The sequence below is a fragment of the Taurulus bubalis genome (assembly GCF_910589615.1).
Source record: "Taurulus bubalis genome assembly, chromosome: 11".
In the NCBI taxonomy this organism is placed as follows: Eukaryota; Metazoa; Chordata; class Actinopteri; order Perciformes; family Cottidae; genus Taurulus; species Taurulus bubalis.
The window spans coordinates 14,318,956-14,342,827 of NC_136599.1; the positions used below are offsets into that span (position 1 = coordinate 14,318,956).

General features: G+C 41.3%; 2 protein-coding genes across 2 annotated transcripts in view; one reads left to right on the top strand and one right to left on the bottom strand.

The window, feature by feature from the left end:
- Positions 1–634: 634 nt before the first annotated feature.
- Positions 635–15,842, bottom strand: LOC306743074 (RNA-binding motif, single-stranded-interacting protein 2-like). Its single transcript, XM_079225555.1, has 14 exons — positions 15,756–15,842; positions 9,563–9,759; positions 5,917–5,975; positions 5,300–5,391; positions 2,935–3,092; positions 2,607–2,686; positions 2,370–2,479; positions 2,219–2,265; positions 2,029–2,122; positions 1,849–1,899; positions 1,560–1,670; positions 1,108–1,188; positions 884–965; positions 635–717 (listed from the first exon to the last, which is right to left on the bottom strand). Exons 1-13 carry the CDS (start codon positions 15,825–15,827, stop codon positions 888–890), a joined length of 1,230 nt encoding a protein of 409 aa, XP_079081681.1. The 5' UTR covers positions 15,828–15,842; the 3' UTR covers positions 635–717; positions 884–887.
- Positions 15,843–22,543: 6,701 nt separating this feature from the next.
- LOC306743303 (low-density lipoprotein receptor-related protein 1-like) overlaps positions 22,544–23,872 on the top strand; it is a gene marked incomplete at its 5' end in the record, with an annotated part of 80,643 nt that continues 79,314 nt past the window's right edge. Inside the window, one exon of the mRNA XM_079225807.1 lies at positions 22,544–22,616. Coding sequence (XP_079081933.1) covers positions 22,544–22,616 — 73 coding nt within the window. The remainder of the gene's footprint in view (positions 22,617–23,872) is intronic.

Below are 23,872 nucleotides of genomic sequence, written 5' to 3' on the forward strand. Positions count from 1 at the left end.
CTCAAGCTTTGTCGAGATTGTTGGAAATATAAATTATTTGAGAGTCAAGTGCCAAAAAGAAGCTTTGCCACGTGATAAACTTGTTGCCATTTCAAGAGACGCTAATCCAAGTGGCGCTATATCTGTCTAAAATATGAGTCGTCAGCATTTTGAATGACTTCATTATTTTGTTTTTCTTTTAGCCTTTTGAGTCCTGTATTCAAATATTTGCACCAATCAATCAAACTAGGACACATGAAGTTCTAAATCCACAAAAACAAAACAAGTATGTACAAAAAGGCAGGTTCAAAGCCTAAAAGTATCAGACAAAAAAGTGAAGCAAAATCATCAGCGTCTTTTACAAAAAAGTGAAGAAAAAAAACATAGTGTTGAAGTACTTTTTCCTGGTTTCATTCTATCTCTCCGGAATAGTATTAGAAAAGAATATGAATAATGTTTAAAACATATGTCTGTGTGTGACTTATTTTTCTTGGCTGTTATCAAAATAGATGCTCCTTGTTCTGTTCTTCCATTTCTCCTTGCCTGCCGTCCTCCAGCCTTAGTTGTTGGAGGAACAGAGTTTATTTTAAAATATGAGTTTGTAGAAAATCTCTTTTTTGTTTGTTTGTCCTTTCTGTGTAACAGTCAGTGTTCCTCCCGAGTGTCTGGTGCCTTACGAGCACAGTCGCTGGGCCGAGTTTCAGCACTTTGAGAGTCACTCCGGCTCCAGAGGAAGATCTGACACAAGGTGACAAGACCAGCCAATTAGAAACAAGAGCTACTCCTGCACCATCTCCTTTTGCAGTAAGGTGATGTATGATGACGATACATTTGTAGGAGCCGACATATGCACGTTAAGAAACACGAAACAAACGGGCAGACACTACAAATAGCCACAACCCACCTCTTCACTTGTTATGCTGGTAAGTGTAGGTTGTGTGTTCTGTGGGTGGCTCGATGGCAACAGGTGGTTGGACGGCACTTTCCTGAGACAGAAAGATTGAACACATGAGTGATTGCTACACGTAAAACCTTTCAACTGTTCTAGTGAGAGAAAACGTCTTTGAGTACTTAGAAAAGCACTATATAACATTAAAGTTAAATTAAAGTAAAAACAGAGGTCTTTACCTCAACTGAGATGTTGGCGGCAGGCACTTGGGTGTACTGGGGGATGTATGTTCCCTGCATCGATGCGTTTGCAGGCATGTACTGCAGGAGAGTGGAGATAAGTTAATTAGACATGACAGCTACATTAGCAATAACACTGTTACATAAAGCTGCACAAGACAATATGTATATGTAAAATTACACCTGTCTTTATCAGCCTAAACTACAAAAAACACCTGCAAGTGAAGAAGAACATCCCATTTGATTGTTCTTACTCTGTTGATTTGCCCAAATAAAAGTCTAGTTATCACCACAAGAAGGATTCAGCATATCCTTAAAAGCAGTGAATAAACTCTCTCTCCCTTTGTATTTTCTTGCATGACCAAATCACAGACTGGTCAAATTGCCTTGTGCATCTTTAACTGCTCAACATCTATCATAGCTGAATGTTAAATGTTGGGCATTGTACTGACTGTGCCACTGCTGCCCATGGAGAGGTGGCTGAGCTGCTGCGTCAGAGGCCCCATCATGGAGGTCGGTTGGATGGACATGGTGTGGTCCATTCCTGGCGTCAGGACTGCTCCCTATAAAATGAAAGAAAGTAAGAAATAATTAAAAAAAAAACATATAGCAGTTGCCATTAAAACAAGGAGACTGTTTGTCAGTCAGACAGAAGGGGGAGGCAGGAATAAAAAGAGAAAGCCATTTCCTGCAACAAAAACAGGAAGGAGGGCCAACTGCCTTAAGATTCAAGTTACTCACTGTGGGCGGCATGATGTATGACTGATGATGTAACCAGGACGGGTTGTGTACCTGCATGATCAAGAAAGACACACATGTTCCAGAAGATATCATACCATAAATAGATGAGCCATACATTTTGCTCTGTCACAGTTTAGCATCTTAACTACTCAACAGTGACGCTTTGAGGGTCTGAACTACCTGGTATGTGGACATAGGTGAATGCATGTATGGGGAGAGGGAGGTCGGCCCCATCATCCGGTTTGGGCCAATGCTGTAGGGAGAGGAGTAAAACCTACAGAAAGAGACACAAAGTTACTAGTCACCAGACCACAACATGATCACACTCCCTCTGGCTAAACAAGGGATTTGTCAGAGTGGTAGTACTGACCCATTCTGTAAGGCTGTGGTGGGGTCATAGGTCAGGGTCATTCCTCCCTGGATAAAAGAGACAAAGGACTGTGTCATGATGAGGCTGATCACCATCAATATTGCATAATACACAGCATCTTCAAAGAAGTTAACTGGACACGCAAACTCACACTCTCTCCATCTCTCGCCCAGGGCCGGCCGTTCTGCAGATATTTTCCTTGGCTCTGACGCTTCTTCTGGCCTCCATCAGCAAATTTACACAACAGGGGCTCTGACGGCACTGGACAAGTAAGAAAATATTACTTTAGAGGAAAATATAAAGTCAGTATTAAGAATGTAAAATTACTTGGATGAGATTATTTTCTTCAACAGATAAAACAAACAAGATGCCATCGGAAAAATCTCACCTGGAACTCCAGGTGGAGTCTTGATATATTTCCCATTAAAATGTTGGATGATGGCTTCACATTTCTCGGTTGACTCCATCCTATAGGAAAATGTCATAGTAAATGTATATTAAAAACAATCACTGGAGCAGGTTAGAAGGTATCATGCTTTGCGTTAATATTTCCAGTTGAGGATTTTCTACCTGCGCTGGCCACCAGAGAGCTCTCTCACCATGATTAATACTGACATTTGTGCTACGGGATATTTTCTTTAAAGCACACAAGGCCATCACTAATCACTTTTCGCCCACTGTCCTTACACGAGTAACTAAATAATCAAAGCTTATACCTGGCAAAGCCCACGCCTCGGCTGGTTCCATTGGCGTCACGCAGGATGCGAGTGGAAATGGCCTGGCTGAAGGGCTTCAGCATGTTCTCCAGCTCCTGCTCGTCCATGGACATTGGCAGATTGGAGATATATAAGTTGGTGGGGTCCTGCTCCTGTTGCTGAAAGGTGAGAAGCCATAAGAGGATTAATGAATGAGGATGTGGAGAAGACAAAGCTCTCAAGTCTTCAATAAAAAACTGCATTATGATGCCAAAAACTCAAAATACTCAAAAGCTGCCAGCAAAAGTATGAGAGGATCATATAACCTTTTAACAGAAAGAGTGTAAGGTGCCTAATATTTAGAAGGGTGGCAGGTGCAGGACATTAGACAGTTAAAACAGTCTGAGAGGGAATCAGGTTTGAGGTAAAGGATTTCATTTTGGGGTGAGCTGCATGTATGAGGGCAAAAGAGAAAAGAGATATTCAGAGAAGATGAGATAGTATTCTGGCTGGACTTCAACTGCATTTCTCTCTCATTCTGACTCTCTATTTCTGCCTTTTCCACTTTTATTCATCCAACTTGCTCCTTTTTTTCTTCACGCTCTTCTCTCATACTCCATCACCCATACCTTATTACCAAAAGGTAGAAGACAGGCCCATTGTGTGAGACGAGCCTCTTAGGAGGATGAAAGCGCGGGATCCAGGTAAGGGGATATCAAAGCCTAATTACATTTTAAATGGCTCTCCATTCATGGATGAACTGAAATGATTATGTGCTCCAGCTCTGTACAGAACCACGGCAAAGACAATTTGGAAAAAGACCTTTGGAAATGATCTGTAGAACATCTAAAGCATTGTGCAATCATAGTGCCCATGCAAACATGATCTTTTTCCTAGGTCATTGTAATAATATGTCGCTTGCATTCAAGCAGTAATAGTCATGTGATATTCCCGACCTTGGATGCAGGTACAGAGGCCGGCTCTGCTGGTTTTGCATAAATCAGACAAATTATGCAGTTTTTCGCAATCTGAATTTGAAATTATTAGTAACCAACCTAAAAGAAACTCTTAAAGTGCCACAGTTTCATTTTATACTTTCCAACTATTTTGTCGGCATCTTGTTTTCTTTTTTTTTGCCTCCTGTAAAACAAATTTAATTTGACCAACAGCATCTTGTAAGATAACCAATCTTTATCACCCTCTAACCATTATGCATATTCATTATCTCAGAGTGTAGATCTGATTAAAAACCTGTAAATGCAGTGTGAATTAATTTCCATTCCATGAATAATGCATGTCTAATCGCTGTGACCTGTGCTGAAGGTGATTTCTCCTTCAACTCCCTCCTCCTCCACAGAGATGAAGCTTGGACCCATGAGAGCAAGCCGAGGAGACCTGCTGCGGATTTAAACCGCCAATGAGTCAGAATGAGCCGGAGAGAAATCTGAGGCAAACTATAAGTAGTAAACCCGGAGTGAAGCGCTGAGTGAAATCAAGTTATTCTGTGAGCAAGGAGCTGTATGAGTGTCAGTGATCCAGCTTACCGAGATCAGCTTTCCCAGGGTATTGGCGATTGGCTTGTGAGTGTGTGTCATAACCCGGTAGGGGCAAGGCTGGTGAAGTGTGTGCGTGTGTGTGTGTGTGTGTGTGTTGACAGGGCGGGTGGCTGGGCACAGGGCCCCGCTGACTGGGGAGCTGCTCAGACACTGAGTCAGATGCCACCAGGGAGAACAGAGAGGGCCTTTGTACAGGGAGCTCAGAGAGAAGGCCCTGGGACACACTCCCTCAACACCGCCACCACCATGAAGCGCAACACACACGCACGCACACACACACACACACACACACACACACACACACACACACACACACACACACACACACACACACACACATCCTGCACACGTGTACACACATGTACCTGCATGCTTCTATGCACTCTTGTTTGTGCACACACATATTCTACAATGCATTAATACCCATAAATACACTGATTCAAACACACAGAGCACCGCCTAGCTGACACGCATGCACACACAAGCTGAGGCTTAATTGGCTTATATTCCTGAACCATGGCTCATATGACAACATGAAAACATGGGGAGAGAGCAGGATGAGGAAAAGCTTCCCACAGCTTTAAGAAAGAAATGTGTAAGAAACAGATAAGCCAAAGGAGCAACCTTTCTGCTGCAAGGTTAATAATTCAACATTTAATTTGTAATTAATAATTCATCATTCAACGTTTTGCTTAGTCAGTGTTAAAATGCCTGAACGTTTTTGTTTTTTTGAGCCGAGATTTAACTCTGATAGACAATTTGGTTAAATCTGACACGACATCATCAGAAATAAAACGGCAGAATATTGACATCTCAAGTGCGGTCCTTACCTTGGCCATCTGAGCCTGCACTCCACCCGCCTTCAGCGCTGTCACTGCCTTCTGAGCTGAGGGCGGACTGTCAAAGTCGACAAAGCCATAGCCTGCAGGGACGGAGATATACAGCATGATACGGGCTCCACGTTTTGACAATGAGATATAGACACAGGCTTGTCATTAGATCTCATTAGGCTCTTATAGTAGTAGTAGTAGTAGTAGTAGTGTTTTAATCTGAAGAGACATCCAGTCGGGTTTAGACTATGCTTCTCCATGAAAGACAGATGTAGAGTTTACAACACCGACCATATATAATATCACACGATACTTACCTGTTAGGGAGGTAAAGTGGGACACTTAATACACAGTAAACACTGGCCAACCGAATGCAAGCTGCTTTATTAAGAAGAACTGAGCAGAAATGTGCTGTCACTGACATCTGTAACTTTCTACGCATTCAAACTACAGCAGAGAATAGAAAATGTTTAGTGTCGTGCTGACGTTATTTTACCTCTTTGTTGTTGAAATGCAGGGAATATATCATCAACTGACAAGAAGGTGTTAGTGGATACAATGTCCTTCCTGTATCTTTTAACTTCTGCTCAACAGCTACTTTCAATCAGACGCCTTACCTTTGCACTTGTTGGTGGTCTTGTCCAGGATGGCCTTGGTGGACACAATTTTCCCATACCTGAAAAAAACAGTGAGGTTTATACTTGAAGATCATCCTTTCCTGCCCTATGCGCTGAAAATAATGACTTCAATATTAGCCTTGTGACGTGCCGAGGCCATGTGGTTTCTCTCTGCGCTTAACACACCCTTGTGGGTTGTGCTCCATGATGACTGAATTATAATTCACCTGATAGATTCAGTGCAATGACACTGAATACAATTACACCATCTGATAATAAATGATGTGTAAGGAAATCTTTAGAGAGGGGTGGGGCATATGTTTAATTAGAGCTGCTGCACAACACTAAGAAAGAAGGAGGAAGATGAGGAAGATGAACAACTAAAAGGAGGAAGACAAAGAGAAATACACGAGGGATGGTTGTAATCTGTTTTGACAAAGATTGATTGCTCCTTAACTGATGTTGAAAGACGCTCTATTTCCAATGACTGCAGTGGTTTACACCAGGATACAATTCTAAATACTGTATAAAAAAGAAGCAGTTTTTGAGGTGAAATTGTGAGACTTACATCTGCCATACCATCAACTTTTTCATAATTACTGTCATGCTGGAAGCATCTGGGCATTTTGCTCACTTGGGACTACATTTTGGTGAAAGTTGCTAAGTGCTTGGATGACATATACGTTTTTAACTTTAGACAGTTGCTGTAGCCCCACTATCAGGACAATAGCCTACACAGCCAGTTGAGGAAGTTACCTATGTAAGTATATATATATTATAATAATACAACCAGCCATACAACTGCTGACTGGCCCCTAATTATAAGCGCAATGTCCAGTGGGTTTCTGTGGAAAGAACTATAGATTTTGCATATCTTGTTCATTCTTGCTTTTGCACAGGGATTGTAACTCAAGGGGAATCCAACATGAAGTGAGAATATGGTAAAGATAAATGTCTCTGCCGCATTTTCAGATTAATTCACTATGCATTATCAATACAAAATCTATCCATCTATAGACACTGCATATGCATAGCATAGTGCCTGGCTCAGGCAAATGCTTGTGTGCGGCAGAGTGTCAATCGGTTCCCATCTCTCCAGGCATGTGCATGCAGTGTAATCTGATATGCCTCTCCTTGGCTGTCCTGTCCAATGCTGGCTCCCAGCCATACTCTCATTCTACTAACCAGCTTCTCTCTAGGCAGCCTTACACTGCACCACTGCCACATTTCATCCAGGCCAGAAGAGTCCCTCTCAAAAAATACTCTATTAGTAAGGATTACGTGATGACCTGCTAAAATTGTAATCTGAAATCAATTGTTTATTTTAAGTTAATTTAGGAATGTATATCTTTATTTCTCTACCAATATGGCCATAGGTCACCTGTGAAAATGATTTTGTTTGTTACGTTTACCAATTCTAAGTTATGGATTTGGACACTATAGTGGATAACCTATGTGGGCATAGATTAAAGTCTTGAATACACAGATTTTACTTGAATTATGTCGATCCAATATTAATGCAGAGCAATGCAAGAAGAGCAAATAATTGGTTTGATCCTAAAACTGTTCAAAAATCACATATTGCTCACTATGTGCTTGTCAATATGTCAATCCACTGAAACATATTTATACTTATGGCCTTTAATGGAGACTAATGTCCAATTTATGTACATTCTACCCTACATAAAAACACTTTGATATGTTCTCGAATTTTTTTTTTTTAACTTGACATTCAATGCATCACAGTTGTATTATATTCTAATCATGTATCCTCTACTACACATTGTCAGCAAACTGAATCCACCCGCTGTTGGTTCACTATATTCAAAATAGCATCACCATTTCATGGTGCATTTCTGATTCTAAGCTATAAGCTGCTACCAGATGCCACTAGATAAAACACTTTCTTCCTATATTTCCATATGCAACAGTAATGTTGCATATGGAAATATAGGAAGAAACTGTGGGCACACAGCAATCCCACCAGTCTCTGACTTCACATTATGACTAACATTTAAGCTGTGAGCTCTACTTGCTGCACTCCCCTGTTTACACAGTTGAGATACGTTTACTGAATTGCGCTCAGAGGTCTTGGACTACATGATGCAGAGAAAAAAGAGGGGCTGGAAACTCAGCCATGTGTGAGAGAGCACAGCGTAGTCCAGCCTGATGTCCATCCATGGTCAACCACCAGAAACGGACAGGGGCAAGAACCAGAGCGGCAGCAAAGCACCCAGAGAGACAACTACAGGGGCCAGAGATGGAGAACCAACCCCCATCCCGTCCTCTCATCCCTCGCTCCCTACTCAGCACACTTCAGAGCGTGCATACAAAAACTGTGGGGGAGGGGAGCTTTGGGAGGGTTGTGTCCACTCCCGATACGATGCACACATTTGCTGTTCAAACTTGTGTTAACTAAGTCAAATTCCCTCCATGACTTGTCTTCCTACTGTTATGCACAGTCCTCAACAACCATGCCCCCGATTAACTATCATCGGATATGGTATCTTCTCTCAGTCCAGTTTAACTGAGAATTACATTGGCCTAAATGTGTTCTGCTAAAAGGCAAATTTCATGCAGGGATTTTATCTGCTCTGTAAAAGCAGAAATATGAGAACTACCCCCACAGAACACCACCTAACACACAACCCCCCCCCCCCCCCCCCCCCCCCCCCCCCCCATGCCATTGCCCTTGTTTGTCTTTCCCTTTCCCCTGGGCTTGCCGTTTCCTGTAGGGTTGGGCAGCCTCATGTGAGCCATATCTTCCAGACAGCTGTAAAATAGCAGGCCCCTCCCTCCCTCTCTCCCTTATTCAATCTCTCTTGTTTTCCCTCCTTTTCTCTCAGTCCTCTCTTCTGGTCCTCATCACCAGGCTCCAGAATTAAATTAAGTGAACCCAGGCCATTCATCTCAGCCCTGCTTGTTTTGAAGTCTTCTACTGAAGGCCTAACAAACATATCAGATGGATTAGACGATGCGGTTGTTTGATGTTTGACTACATGCTGCCCACAACAGAGTTTTCAAAGACTCACACTCACACTGATGAGCAACATAGTGTGTTATATATAGTGCAGAATATGACTTTGAATAAGGATAGCATAGTCTCATTGTTTGATGATAAACTACAAGACAAAAGCACAGAGGAGCAATAACTCATGTAGGTCAAAAGTCTGAGAAGTAGCAAGAGGAGACATACATACATAATTAGCATGAGAGAGGGAGACTAAACATTCTGTACCTGGTTGTTGGAAAGCCTGTGCTTAGCTGTGCCAAAGTAAAAGGTCTTAGTTTGCTGCCAAAATGATTGTTTATTTTTCCACAGGGCCACTAAATGATGGGCCTAAAAAAACATGTGGATGGAAATGTGGCCCTCTTTTTCGATTCAGAAATACCTGCCATGGTGTGCTTTAGCATTACTGTGCATTTCAAGTGTAAGGAAGCCTTGTAAGTTTACGTAGTCATGCAATCCTTGATGCATCTAGACAGCCAGCCATCGCCTGTCTATCTATCCATGAATCCATCACTCTGTTCTATCTACATCTATTCTGCAACTCCAACCTGGTTTATTTGCACAGTGGGCAGCCAAAGTGAGATATATTGAGTGTATGTGTAGAAGTTGGAGCAATTGTTTTTTTGGGTAACATACGGCTGACAGAGTTTGACCAGATCCTGGTCTGTGGTTCCTGGGTGGAGGCCACGGATGTACAGGTTGGTCTTGCTCAGCTGCTCTCCCCCAATGCTGCTGCAGCTGCCATTGCTGATGGAGGTGGTGGTGGAGTTGCTGCTGTTGTTGTTGGGGCTTGGAGGAGCCATCTGATGGTTGGAAGGGGACACATACGCTGGCTGCAGAACAAACAGAGAGCACACAAAAGAGAATGATTAGATTTGTGCTTGTACTTTGGGATAGTACAGCCGCACACAAAGCAGATACTTCTTTGGATGCATGTAATTACATGTACATAATACTGATGCATCAGCTAATTGGATAAGAAGAACAGCTTTGGTAATGGTCTACTAACTGACTAGCTCAAACTACAGACGTTTGATGAGAAATTCCATTTAAAGACACAATTAGCCCCAACTTGAGAAACAGTGGCAGACTGAGAGGGAAAACACAAAAGATGGATGTAAAGGAAAATATACCAACATTTTGAATATGCACAGAACAAGTAAGTGAAATAATACAAACATGAATATTATGTGATTCATACATCCAAATAGAAAGATGAGAAAGAGCAATGAGATTACAAAATGTAGTCTATTGGAGCAGAATGTGCAAAGAAAATGCACATATTCAAATTAAAAGGTCATTTATACAGAGAGTGTGTGATGTGTAGACAATGTACCACAGGCAGTGTTTCCCCTGGTTTAGCAGAGATGGGAATCATAAGAAATCACCAGCTACAAGGTTATACAGATACTTCAAACATTCAGTGTTAAAATGAATCAAACCCCTCTATAAGCAGCCAGCAACACCCTGCCTGGACAGGAGATAAATACATGGTGGCCCTACAAGTCAATGTTCTAAGATTTATTATCTTAAAAGATAAGCTGTTATTAACTAATTCCCAAAGCAAATAACTGGTTGGAATTAAAGTGGCTGAGCTCCACATTGCTGGAAGAAAGGCTTTTATGTGGTGAGCGAAACAATTTAATTTGAAACAGTAACAATAAAAACTGTTCATAGGGAAATCTGTGCATTATGAACAGCTACAACAACATTTTTTAAGTAATTGGGTATTCAAATCATCTTTTTTCAGCACTTTGGAGCTCCAAAAAAACAATTCCATTCACCAGTATTGTCCTGGGGTGGTGGCAAAAATCTCAAAGCCTTGACTATCTGAATGGCTTGATACCAGTAAATGTTTTATTTTTTTATTTGGATGAACTGATTTATTAAGGGAAGATGCTTAAAGGTCATATATCTTAGCCACAATCTCTCAGATGACTACACATTCTCAACAATGTTAGTGAATATGTCCTGATTTATGCACTTGGACCTAAATGTCACATCTGGTATTTCATGACCTCACAGTTTAGTGCCACTGCTGAAGGATGTGTAACCATGAAAGAAGCAGTATGCAGAGACTCCACTCACGCCAATGCATGCATCCAATGAGCATGTTTTTGGCTGTGCCACAATATGTTCATCAGCATACATGTACCCCTATATAAGGCAGTGATGAGGAACCTTAAATGTATCTATCTATCCAACTATACTAGTTTGGTTCATGCAATAAATCACATTGGTATGGGGTACAATGTCAGCTTCGTTTGGCTTTGGTTCTCCTACCACTGCGAGCAGAGGATGAACTGTTTGATTAGTTAGGGTCACCGGGTTCGGCCCCAGGGAACAATAGGATGGTTTGTTGAACACCACAAGGTCAGCACTGGACCACCAGCTTATTAACAGAGAGGGAGTTGTCAAAAGACTGCTAGAATCAAGCCAATTATGACCTCTATTATCTCCATAGTGGATCTGTTCTAACCAACTACAAGTTCAATTCCAGAAACCCAAAACTATGAGAGAGCGTCACATTTCACTAAACTAAAACTAATTTTTGAATGTTTAAAGTAAGTTTTTAAAGTTTTAATTGTGGTTTTAAAAACAGAATACTGTATGATTATATATTTCATGCAAACAATGTTTGCAGTGTAATGTCTGAAACATTACAAATCAGTTAATACATGCCCAAAAATTTAATTGGCACCAGGAAGTCGTATTAAATTAGATGTTAACGCTTGTTAGTTACTTAATTTGTTCTATGTGTCATACAATATAAACTCACAAACAAGTTCCTGAGCTGTGACAGATTTGTGTGGAAGCAACAGCAGAGCTAAATTTAGCGAGCCGGCTAGGTGTCGTTTTTCAAAACTTTGTTCAACATAAAATAAAATGTTACGGCTGTTTCATTTTATAATTGAAGGAAACTAGTTAGTTGAGTCAAACAAGATGTTTTAAAATCATGTTTCTGGTTTATGAAACTTTTATACAGTACTGTGTTTCTAAAAACAACAGAGGTCATTTCATTGTGTTCCCTCTGCATAGACCAGATGAATATCAAACATAACGTCTGATCTACAGGTAGGACATATTTTTAAAGAGGCATGCTAAGCATGTATGATGAGGTATGCGTAAAGATTGGCGGCCAAACCCTCAATACAGGACAAATGTGTACTCTAATAGCTCTTCTAACGTATAAGTTGTAAACCTGCGTAATACTGCAACATATTTCCAGATATTACTGACATGAGTAGCAACACCAATGGTTCGTTCGCAAGCTTCATTGCATGCACGCTACCCAGCTGCCTCAAGTTTTCCAAACTGTCGAGGAATCAGCCTTCAGAACTTACTTTGTCTTTATAGTCAAGCTGAGAAAATCACAGTGACTCACAGAGCCCATTCATCTCGGTCCTCCTCTCTAATCTGCGTCTCTTCTAAAGCATCAATAGTACACTGTTTGTTTTTCCAAAATCACAGCCTCTTCCTGTGCTTTCCCCTGCCTTCACTCTAGGCGGCCCGCACAGACTATCAGGAGGGATGCACCTGCAGAGGCCAGGGGAGATAGGATCTGACAGGAGACCGAGTCCTGGCCCAAGCCTGACTAGTGGGGCCTGTCTAATTAGGATCTGAACTTGTTAGCGGAAAACACTAATCCCTCTCATGTGCTCTCCAGTCAGAAGGTAGTGTCTCATTAAGACTGCTCGACTAGGCTCCTTCTGAGAAAAAGATGGCAGTGAGTCAGATCCACACCTACTCCCCATCTGCTCCAGCTCCAGCTCCAGGTGTTTTGACACCAATGTAAGATAATGCCAAACAGGCAAAAATGCATTCAGAACAACATAAATACAGTAAGAAAGGAAAGCGTGGAAAGTATAACAACAATTTTAAATTCTCCTTTTTTGTATCTTGTAAGGTGCATATATGCTCAGTTAGTCTGTGCCCCAAACCTGACCTCCTGACATGTTACTGATTTCCTTCCTACTTGGTACTCTTCAGTCCACAGCCGCCCACATAATCTTATTACACTGTTCCCTACATGCATCAGTGTCCTTCCTGAGCATTCTTCACATTCCCCTGAAATATACACATGTTTGCATTTCTCTCCTTGAAGTGGATAAGGGTTGTAGGGGACACGTTTTGGTTTAGGATTAGAGTCCAAGCTGTCGTTGTTAAATTGAACTACATTCCTGAAGGCATCACAGTACTGTGGGAACTGATAAATAAAGGAAATCCTTCTGTGTACATACAACATACACACATTTACAACTGACATGATATATGGGTAATAAAAACAGAAGGCATTTATTTTTTACAGTGTATAATAACAATTTATTCCTAGTCTGCCAAGGAAAAAATGTATGCTCAGTTGCTTACATGCACTAATAGTACTGCTACTTTCTGTATAGAGTAGCTGGACATATACAGTCCTCACACTCACACTTACTATCACAGAGTATGCCATTATAGTTGCAGTAAGGCAAATCGCCTCAATGTATTATCATTTTAGTTGTGCAGGAAGCATAACTACAGTAAATGGCGAACAGGGTGATGCAGAGAAAGGCTGTGTGCTGAAGGTAGCAGCTGAAGACTGATGAGATAATTACAGTTGGAGGGAGCAGAGGGGATGCCTGTTGGGAGTGCAGGTGACTCAAGGACTTTCTCATCCGAGAGAGAACAATGAGTGCCAAGTGAGACTGGATGTATGTCTTTAATTCTGTAGGAATAGCAGAGATATGAGGCTGATTGTTTGACGCTTGAGTGCTACATCATTCTGGCCACACAAAGCTTTTGTGAAACTCATAATGAGTATTTTGGAAAATCGAACAAACCTTCACATTTATGGGACGATTTATTTCATTCATCTGTAACCCAATATAAGCATATTATTGCCTGTGCAATATAATTATTTTCCAGAGTCAAAGTCCAAGTGTCAAACATATTCACTATTTGAATATGTTTCAAAATAAAATGCATTTTCCTCATTATTATCAACATAATGGTACTTTCCATTACAATACAGTGGCACAACCTCTATTCATTATTCATGGTATGCAACAAGTATGTTTACAAATCATGAATTAAAGGGAAATATCGAAAATGTGGAGTCCTACCTGCTTGGCTAAAGACACTTTAAAAGGCACCGTGGAAAAGATCATAGTGGAACAGACAAATTCTCTATATTATAATTTTGCAGCTGCAATAAAAACAGTGCAAGGTGGGAAGAACCAAATAAGAAAAGTGAAGAAATCCTTGGTGTCTGGTGGCTAAAAGTTGAGACTTCTCCTTGCTCTCCTTCTTCTGACTCGAGAAAATTGACACGAGAAAATTGAACAGATGGTTAAAATGATCTGTTTTCAACAGGTATCATGTACCCCGAAGAGAGCAGAAAGAAAGGACTAGGGATTCATCAGTTAGGAGGAATGTTCAGGCTCTCTTCTCAATGTGAACTGAACCACTGACAGACAAGAAATCAAGGTATGTGAAGCACACAGGGGAGGAAGGAAAAAGCATAGGGGGAGTTAATCGAAAGCAGAGGAAAGGGGGGTAAATCTCTTAATCCTTTTCTTTTCTCCGCCCTTTTTCCCATTGTAAAAGACATTGACCAGGGGGTTACCATTTGACGTTGGATTTACAAGTCTTCCCTTTCTGTGACTTTGACGCTCTAACAATGACAAATGTGCTATAAAAAACGTGTGTGCATATCTTCTTTCAAGGAAATGTTTGAGTTTGCAGAGACCCCCAGAAATGAGCACATCCAGGATTCCAGGAATTCCAGGTCATTCAAATTAGCAATCTGAATTCCTGGCAGCCGCAAGGCAAGGAAGGGAATAATGCGGGGAAGGAGGGAGGTATTCTATTTCAGCTTTGTTCAAACTGTATTCAAGAAATGCTGAGACTCAAGACGCATCAACTTCACTTGAGACACATTTTGGTCATAAATCCTTATGGTTTAAAAATGAGGAATCAGCACTCAAAATACTTCAAATCCTAGATCCGACTAACTACTTTAAACTGTTGCTTAAAACAGTCCTGTGTAACCCTATAATTTCCATATGTCTCAGAATTAAAACATAATCTATATAGTCTGCACAGAAAAGGAGGTTGAACAATGTCAATGAATTATTCATATGAAAAGACAAGCTAATCAATACTAGACCTTATACATTGTTCCAGCTCTGTTGTCGTTTGGTTTAGATTTAATTTGCACATCCCATTCAAACAAATATATTCCATCTTCATAATATTACACTGTAACTTTCATCTTTTCCATAGTGCCATGCAAAACCCTCTCATTCATCATTAGCAGCACTGAAGGGGTGGGGCATATCGGTACGCGTAAAAGAGGGGGAAAAAACTTTGCTAACTTGTGGTTAATTCAATGAAACATCACCGAAACATTACGCAGTTGATTCAACCCCCACGAATGTACAATAATGTCGAATAAAATGAGCTTTTATTCTCTTGTTCGCAGCCATCTACAGCGCATTTATAAGCTGCTCTCTCCGTGCAGGCTCCTGAGAGGAAGAACAGTGACCATATCGGGAAGAAAAAAAACCCAAAGCAAACTGTTGTAGTAACCTAGAGGGAACAATATAACGGGCCCCGTGTTAGTTTGTAACAATGTAGCAACTACAGCAGGGAAGCCGACAACAAAGGTTGCACCAGCAAGTGAGAGAGTTTAAACGTCGCCTGTGATCCACTTTCAAGGACACTGCAGCTTAAACAGCAGAGCCGCTTTTAACTGAAGGACTCGAACACACCGCATCGAGAAACCACTCGCTGTTACGGGAATGGAGAAGGTATAGACGCGGGATGCGGGGTTGTTGTTATTTACCTTCTTGATGTTCTTGCCGGTGTAGCCGTTGTACGGGTTGAATCCTGTCCTTGGCGGCACAGAGAGCAGCATTTTTACACGGCGCTGTGTCCGGAGGAGCGGGTAGCCGAGCAGTCAGCTGACGTCAGCCAGGGAGATTCAGCCAGGAACAGCGTTGGTGACTGGAGTCGGTCTGATGCGCCCCGCTCACTCCACTGGCTATAGGCTTCAAGGGTGATATCTCACTTTATCTCGGGGTGTCATGTCCATTAGCCCCCTCTTCAACCCTTAATGGATAATAAAGACATAAATGCCAAGATATTTTTTGCGAGAAATTTAAAAGTGCTCATGTAACGCTATAGAGTTTGGGATTTTGCTGAAGAAATGCAGAAAAGCAGATGTTTCTTCCAGTCAGGCATGGGAATTGTGATTTTGAGACTTTGTGCAAAATCAGGCATGTTGCCCCTATCGGTCAATATTTTTAGCAGCTGGTTTTAAGTGGAGTACCTGGAGTACCTGGAGTCAAGTGAGCTTCAGGTCAAGAGGCAATATAGCACCAGAAGTGCAAAGGAAACAGACATGACTCACTGCGACTCTATTCCTTTTATTATTTTTTATTGGGAAAGTAAGAACCTGTCTCCAAGCTGTAGTTAAAGGCAAGTTACCTGAACCTATATTTGTTTTATACAAATATAAATAAAAAAAGGTAGCATAGTGTTAATTTCTTTAAAACATATCTTAATGATATGTACATAAACTATTTATCTTATTTTTTTTCCATTAAGTTTTATTGAATCGTAAACAACAATGACAGGGTATTTTCAGCCAACGCCTTATTTCTCAGTTTTTGTGATGATTACAATTCAAAGTTGAATTACCCAGTAGAGTGTGAGCTTCATGTTGCTCCAAGAGCGCTGATCTCCATGCATAGACACAGGTTTCACTCCAGAAAATTATTACAACCCTACAAAAGGATTTGTCGGCATCTAGTGATGAGGTTGCAGATTGCAACCAACTGAAACTTCTCCTGTGTGCCAAGTGTGTAGAACTACAGTAGCCCTAGCCGAGGCGAAAGGCCCTATGTAGAGCCAGTGTTTGGTTTGCCCCTTCTGAGCTACGGTAGAAACATCGTGAAGAGGACCCGCTCCGTATATAAAAGGCTCATTCTTAGGTAACAAAGAATCAACAATTCTTATTTTCAGGTGATAATTCACTCAAGAAAACATTCTTATTAATATGTTATTCCATTGTTGTCAGCAGAGCCCCCTAAATGCTACACACTGTTCTCTTCAGTCAAGGTGTGGAGGAAGGCACTAAAGCAAATGTGGCTCCAAAAAGGCCCGGTCTAAAACCATGTTATTTTACACAACTATTTCCCTTATTAATCTAGGGCAATCTTTGTCAATTGTGGCCCAGTTAGGAGGTTGAGCATCAAAGCATGTTTAGTATAAATACTATTTTACTGGCATTCTCTGCTATTTTGGTCCTTTAAAAAAAGAAAAAAGATGAATCTCCTAAAGGTGGAAACAGCATGTAGACCATTATGGTGCAGTAAACACATTTGTTCATGGTTAGCAGCTCTTTACGCCTGGCTATCCATTATCTAGTGAGTAACAGGGGAGCTCTATGAGTTAGATTATAAAGAACAAAACAAAAAAGAAAGACGTGATGAAAATAGACAAAGATTGTTGATCTGCATACACAACTATGACGCTGTGATCATTGATAAATCCCTCAATATCAGAACGTAGTTTTAATTAGTGATTTCTTTACTGTAACATCTAATATGATAAGAGACACAATAACATTTAATTGTCTTAAGGTTGTTGTAATATGCTACTTTTGGTGTTTACACCAGACATGTTTATGTCGGTAAAAACTACTTTCCCGATAGTTATGGTATTTGATTTGAATGTGATACTGGAGTTTAAAGTGCACCCAGCTTTTAATTTACTTATTCATCACTTCGTATATAATGCTAACGTTAGGGTATGACTATAACTCTACTAATTTCCACGTTTTTATCTTTCTGGGTCTGACCCAAATTTACAATGAACTCCTGATGTAAACCAGAAGGGCACTCAGGGAGCACAGACCTCGGGCAAGGCCGAATGACCTCACAATGGTAACAAAAGTGAAACATAATTAGTGTTTCTGTCCTATGATTTGGATCCAAAATTGAATGGGATCTTCCTTGGCCCAAATAAGCCTCATCCTTTCACAAAGTTTCATGAATGTTGGGCCGGCCATCTTTTCCGTAAAGCTTGCTGACAGACAGACAAACCTAAAACGTAACCCACAAGAACTGTATAACCAAGTCAGAAATGATCTTGTATCCCTCTGCTTTTTTATCAGTTGTCGTCAATCAGATGTTGATGAGTCTCATCATATGAATATAAAAAGCGTTATCAACATAAGTTGCTCGGCAACTAAATCCCCTGAACCCTTTGTCTCATCTTGCGTACTCTGACTAATTAACCCCCAAACGGTAGAAAACATATGCAGTTGTTCATTCAGCCATAGTCTTTTTTTCTTCTAGCCATTGCATAATCAGAATTAGCTTTATTACACATACAACTGCACAATTCAGCAGCAGAAAGACAGAGAACATACCTATATACACTGTACTTATGTTCATCTACACAAGAGATTTTGTCCTGATTTCATCATGACAGGTGGGAGAGGTTCATAATCTGTCTCTCTCCCTCTATCTCTCTGTCCACACCCATACATTCACACAATGTCAAAACTTGATGCATTGGTACCATTTGCATAAACACCATTTTTTTTGGCATGGCCATCATTCTCTCTGGCTGGATATTGACATGTTGTTCTCGTGGTACATTTCCAGCCCACAATTAGGTCACGCAGAGTTGTACACTCCCCCGTTTCAATCTATGCAACGTTTTGATATGTGTGTGCTAGTGTTAAGCCAGATGGGCTGTGAGTTCCACTGAGCTCAAGGACAGTTTGGGGAGTGACTCAGCCAACACACACTGGGAATTCACCAGTAAATGGTCAATGGACTGTACTTGTAAAGCGCTTTTCTAGTCTTCCGACCACTCAAAGTGCTTTAGTGCTACATGTCATAATTCGCCCATTCATACACTGATGGCAGGGGCAGGCAACCATGCAAGGTGCCCCCCGCCCATCAGGACTAATACCCATTCATGGCGATCCTCTGATTGAACGACGACCCTGCTCCAACACTGAGCCACCAGTAACGGGTATAGTGGGGCCTGTTGAGAGCTGTGGGTTTTTAGATAGGGCTTTCCTCCACTATCGGATATAAAAATAGATCTGATGTGATTGTAACTGTACATTACAAAATAATGTTGTTGATCAAGCAGTTTAATCTAGAATAATCTAGACCTAAATTATGTTTTCTGGCAGAGCAACCAAAACATTCCAGAAAGTAAAATTATCTACAAATCTAAGACGAATGTCTTAGATTTGTAGATAATGTCATGCTAAACATTTCATGCTAAACATTATTTTGGACTGGGGCTCTGGCTGGTGGGTTGTGTGGGGGATGGCTACAGATGGGGGAAGAAGTAGGGGGGTTAGGAGAACACAGGCTGCTGGTGCATTCTCCACATTCCTCAGGTGTTGTCAGCATAGCTTGCTCAGTAATTACCTCTCTGTGAAAACATGCACAAAGCCTCACTTTACTAGCAAACTGAAAGGCAGCAACCAAGAGAAGCTGTTAGGGGAGATGTCAGAGATAGATAGGAGTACATTTATATTCACATTCAGGCATAGTATGAACTGGAATGATTATTTTTTCAAGGGAAAAAGTCTACCAGAGTTAAATTTGTTGAACAATCACAGCCACGGCGTATTTCATTCAATGCAGTGCGGATGCAGAGGAGGCTTTGTGAGAGTCAAGAGCTTGATTTATGGAGCAATACATCTTCTCTCAGACCGTGGCATGTGAGTCGAGTGGGGTGATATATATGTACAGTTCCAATGGTGGTGCTCAGCCCTCACACACATCATTTGTATTAACTTTATACAGGGGGGATGATCCTTGTGATCCTCCCTCTGCATGCAGCTTTTCATTGTTCCAATGTCATCACTTTCCTCATGAACACCACTGTAACAGAGAAAGCAGGTTCTGCCTGTCTGGGAACTCTTCCCTCTCCCTCCTCTGCCCCTCTCTGTCTCCTTGGCTGGCTTGCTAAAAGCTGCGGGATTGTGTGCAGATGTGCCTGGAAAGAGGCCAGTCCCTCTGCCCTGGGAGAACATGTGGTCTGGGAGTGTTTACGCTGGCACTCTTTCAAGCCGTCTCCCACACAGCGTGCTGGCGTCTGTCTCTCCTGAATGACAACGCTCAACCCTCCTCTCACAACGGGGGCATTCTAAGGTTGAGGTGACACCAGTGATCATGTTGATTCACTTTATTGACAAACAGAAGAGCCAGCTATGTAAATACAAATTAAAAATAATTGCTTACGTAAGAAAATTGGGGTTTCCAGCAAAGTTGAATTGGAGCATTGATGAAATACATGGAATGATATTTTGGTTTCAACCCCACCCCCACCTCCCCCCCACACACACATTTCAACATACTATTTTCCCCCTTAACTTTCTTGGCGTTTCATTCTGTTTTGATGCCCAGAGCGTAAATATGTGTGGATTCATCAGATATCCAGACACCTCGGGCATGTTTTTCACAGATTCTCAACATACTTCACATTCTCTCCTGTGATTCATTCTCTGGGTAAACATCTGTTAACTGAAAATCCCTGAAAGGCACACTTATTCTTGACACCAGTGGAAGTGAGGTTACTCCCAGTTGTGTGAAATGTTAGTACCGATGATTAAATGCCAGTGGGGAAAGAAGATGTACACTGCATAATGTCATAGACTTGCAGAAAAAGTAAATTACGAGCCTTTCAGTTTCATAACGGCTGTGGTGGAGGAAAAGATCCTCTCATGTTTTCTATTTAACACAATTACGTTATATAAAGGATATGCCATGTAAAATGTACCAAACATTGCATTAAATGGTTGGATTCTTTAAATTGTGTTAATGAAATGAGTTATAGTCCACACGTCTCCTGATAATGTAAGTATTCAGCGCCCCCTGGTGGTTTGGACGGTTTATTAGTATACCCAATCACGTCTCTAAATAATAATTTCACAATGATTACACAAGCTCAAAACAGTTCCCCTATTAAGTTTGCGCTTTAGCTTCCACCTATAGTTGCCTGTAAGGGCCAATTTTATTTGGTGACCTATTCATATTTGATGCTATTTAATTATTTAGAGGCAGATCCATGTGGTTCATTTTTTCCCCACACTTAAAATAGTTAAAAAATGGATGGATATGGTGAACACCTACATACTTTAGTATTGGAATACATTTTTGCCTTATTGCTAACTATTTGTTAAATACATTTGGGGTTACACTATATATTGGCCATTTATCTGAAATCTCCAGAATGATTTAGTTTGATATAGTGTAATACAATACACAACATATTAGTTACGGGAATCATTACCTAAGTTTAAGAGTATTGTACTGTTCTACATGCCCATCCAACAACATAGCCATATCCATTGCTACATACCCATTTCCCTTTTTCATTTACCACTAGGGGGCAGGATTTAGTGAAGAATGCGCTCCACACTGTGTTTTTCTATCTTGATGAATGAACTATAGATGCACCTCAATGCATGAGCATGAGAGAAGACAGAGCCAATGAGATGCGCATGTTTAGTAGGCCTTTGTCCGAAAATGTGAACCGAAATAGGAATTTCTTTACAGATATTACAATTTGAAACGATTTAAAAGTGATATTTTGGATTCCATTTGAGAGCAATAACAAAAGAAGTTAGACCAGATACAATTAACATGTCTGCCTATTTGAAAATATTTGTATTTGACTTAATCTGCAATCTATGTATCCTAGGGTTTATATTAAATAACTGTTGATGGAAGGAAACACACCCTTAAAAGCAGACATTATCTTCCACAACTCTGTAAGCAGCATGTCAGTGTTTCACAGGTGTTTCATTGACTTTGCAGTATTATCATTACTCTTCATCCTTTTATGTTGTAACGAGAAAAAAACAATCAGGATTCTGTTGAAATATAGAGCCAACATGGCTAAACCCAGAGCGCCAGTTGCAGGGAGAGCTGCCTCTCTCTCCCACCTCCACGGTGGACGAGAAAGCGCATGAAATAGGATAAAAGGAGGTGTGTTAGGGCATGCGCAGACGGTGCTCGCCGCCTAGTTATCCCATTTTTTTTTTTGGAGAGTCGAGCTTACGTCACGGGCTCGTCCACAGTGCTGGAGCTTGAGATTCACCATCCACTCATGCAACCAAAAGCACAGTGAGGCATCGGATTTCCGAGGGGAAAAAAAAAAAAACGCCTTTACTTTTTAATTTTTCTTTTTAGTTTGGCACGGAATGAGCTGAACGGAGCGGGCGACTGCAGCTCCCGAGGACGTGTGGACGATTGAGGTGGCATGGTGTGGTGAAACAGAGACCCCAGCCAGCACTGAGAGACAGAGGTTACCCAGTGCATCATGTTTGAATGCCTATAATCAATTAGAAATATACATGACTGTGCTGCTGCATCGCCTACAGCCTCGCCGGGCTTTAGCAAGTCTCCTTTCATTGCTGGAGCCCGTCTGAAGCGGCCACCGTGCGGAGGGTGCAACCGAACGGACAATCGCACCCCGGACCATCGAAGGGGTTCGGATGAGGTGGTCGTTCGGGTTGTTCGGTTTTAGAAATCCAGCCAACTTTTCCTCTATTCCTTTCTAACAGCAGTGCCACCGAGCATTGCTCAGGAGATGGCGATGAGGTTGTTCTACTTGGGATTTATACTCTGCTTGGAGATCATATCTCCTAACAGTGCAACCGTAGGTAAGAAGCCTGTTGTGTTCTCCTGCATTGTGATTACCCGAGAAAGCATGACCACTTTTTGTTCTTTTTCTTCTTCTCCTGCAAAGCATCTGTGCACAGGGCCTGTGTTCACTAGAGTTGGAGCCAACCTCGCAAAAAGGTTGCCTTCACAATAACAGAAGGCTACTCAGAGGAAGAGGTTGATATTTAGGAACATCTTTAATCAGAAACAACAGCAGCGCGTGGATTATTTTGGCGTAAAATCAGTCTGCGTTTTTGTGTGTGTGTGTGTGTGTGTGTGTGTGTGTGTGTGTGTGTGTGTGTGTGTGTGTGTGTGTGTGTGTGTGTGTGTGTGTGTGTGTGTGTGTGTGTGTGTGTGTTTTAGCAGGGCTCCTGTCTAAGCAGATATAATGGGCCTGCTGCCTGCAAGGATGGCAGACAGTAAGGGTATTCACTGTTGGAATATCCAGCAGGTAGAAGGCAACACTTGCACGAACGACCCGTTTCCACAAAACGACACCATTTCTGATTGACTGCGACAAAATGGCTATAATCCTCTCTCCATTTTTCCCAATACTAATGCAATTCCTCATATATACATATTGTCAGTACACCACAGCTGAAAGCTACCATACAAGCCAAACGTGCTGCTGGTATTAAAAAAAAAAAAAAAAAGAAGCAGCCGGCTTGAGGTCCATATCAAATCTTTGGGAGCCTTCGGTCAGATCAGCTTTCATGTTTGTTTTCTGCTGCTCTCGCACATGAAAACAACAGTTGTGTCTGCTCGTAAAGGTGTAATCTTAATGGCGCGGCTTGTCCCGACGTGTAGCCTCGGTAGCTGGCTGGGAACTCCAACTTCTTAGTGACAGCCAGGCACTGTGTGATAGTGAAATGAATAAGTGATCCTGTTACGTCCACGGAGATCCCTAATTATCCCGAATATAGTAATAATGATATATCAAATGCACCATTGCTTTTGTGACAAAGCATTGCAGACCTGTTGAGTCTTTTCTTTTTTGAACATTTAAAGGGAAACATCAAGGTACAAAATAGCCTGTCTATTTGAATTTGTTTCTTCTTTTCTACTGCATGAATATTTTGCCACATTCATTATTCAGTGTTGCAGTTACAAAACTATTATTCTAAATTGGGTTTAACCAAAAAGCCCATGCTATTCAGCCCATATATTGCCATATTTGGTATCTATTGTTAGTCATCCACATAATACATTGTGGATGTAAAACAGTAGAAAAAGGGAAACCTGACAGCCTTGTCCA

What these genes read in the sequence shown, in the direction of transcription:
- LOC306743074 (XM_079225555.1), bottom strand. Translation starts at nt 15,827, where the DNA reads ATGCTGCTCTCTGTGCCGCCAAGGACAGGATTCAACCCGTACAACGGC. An exon ending in CCGGCAAGAACATCAAGAAG is followed by an intron (nt 9,760 to 15,755) that starts GTAAATAACAAC and finishes TTTGTTCTGCAG; the next exon opens with CCAGCGTATGTGTCCCCTTC. An exon ending in CCATGGGCAGCAGTGGCACA is followed by an intron (nt 1,189 to 1,559) that starts GTCAGTACAATG and finishes ACTCTCCTGCAG; the next exon opens with TACATGCCTGCAAACGCATC.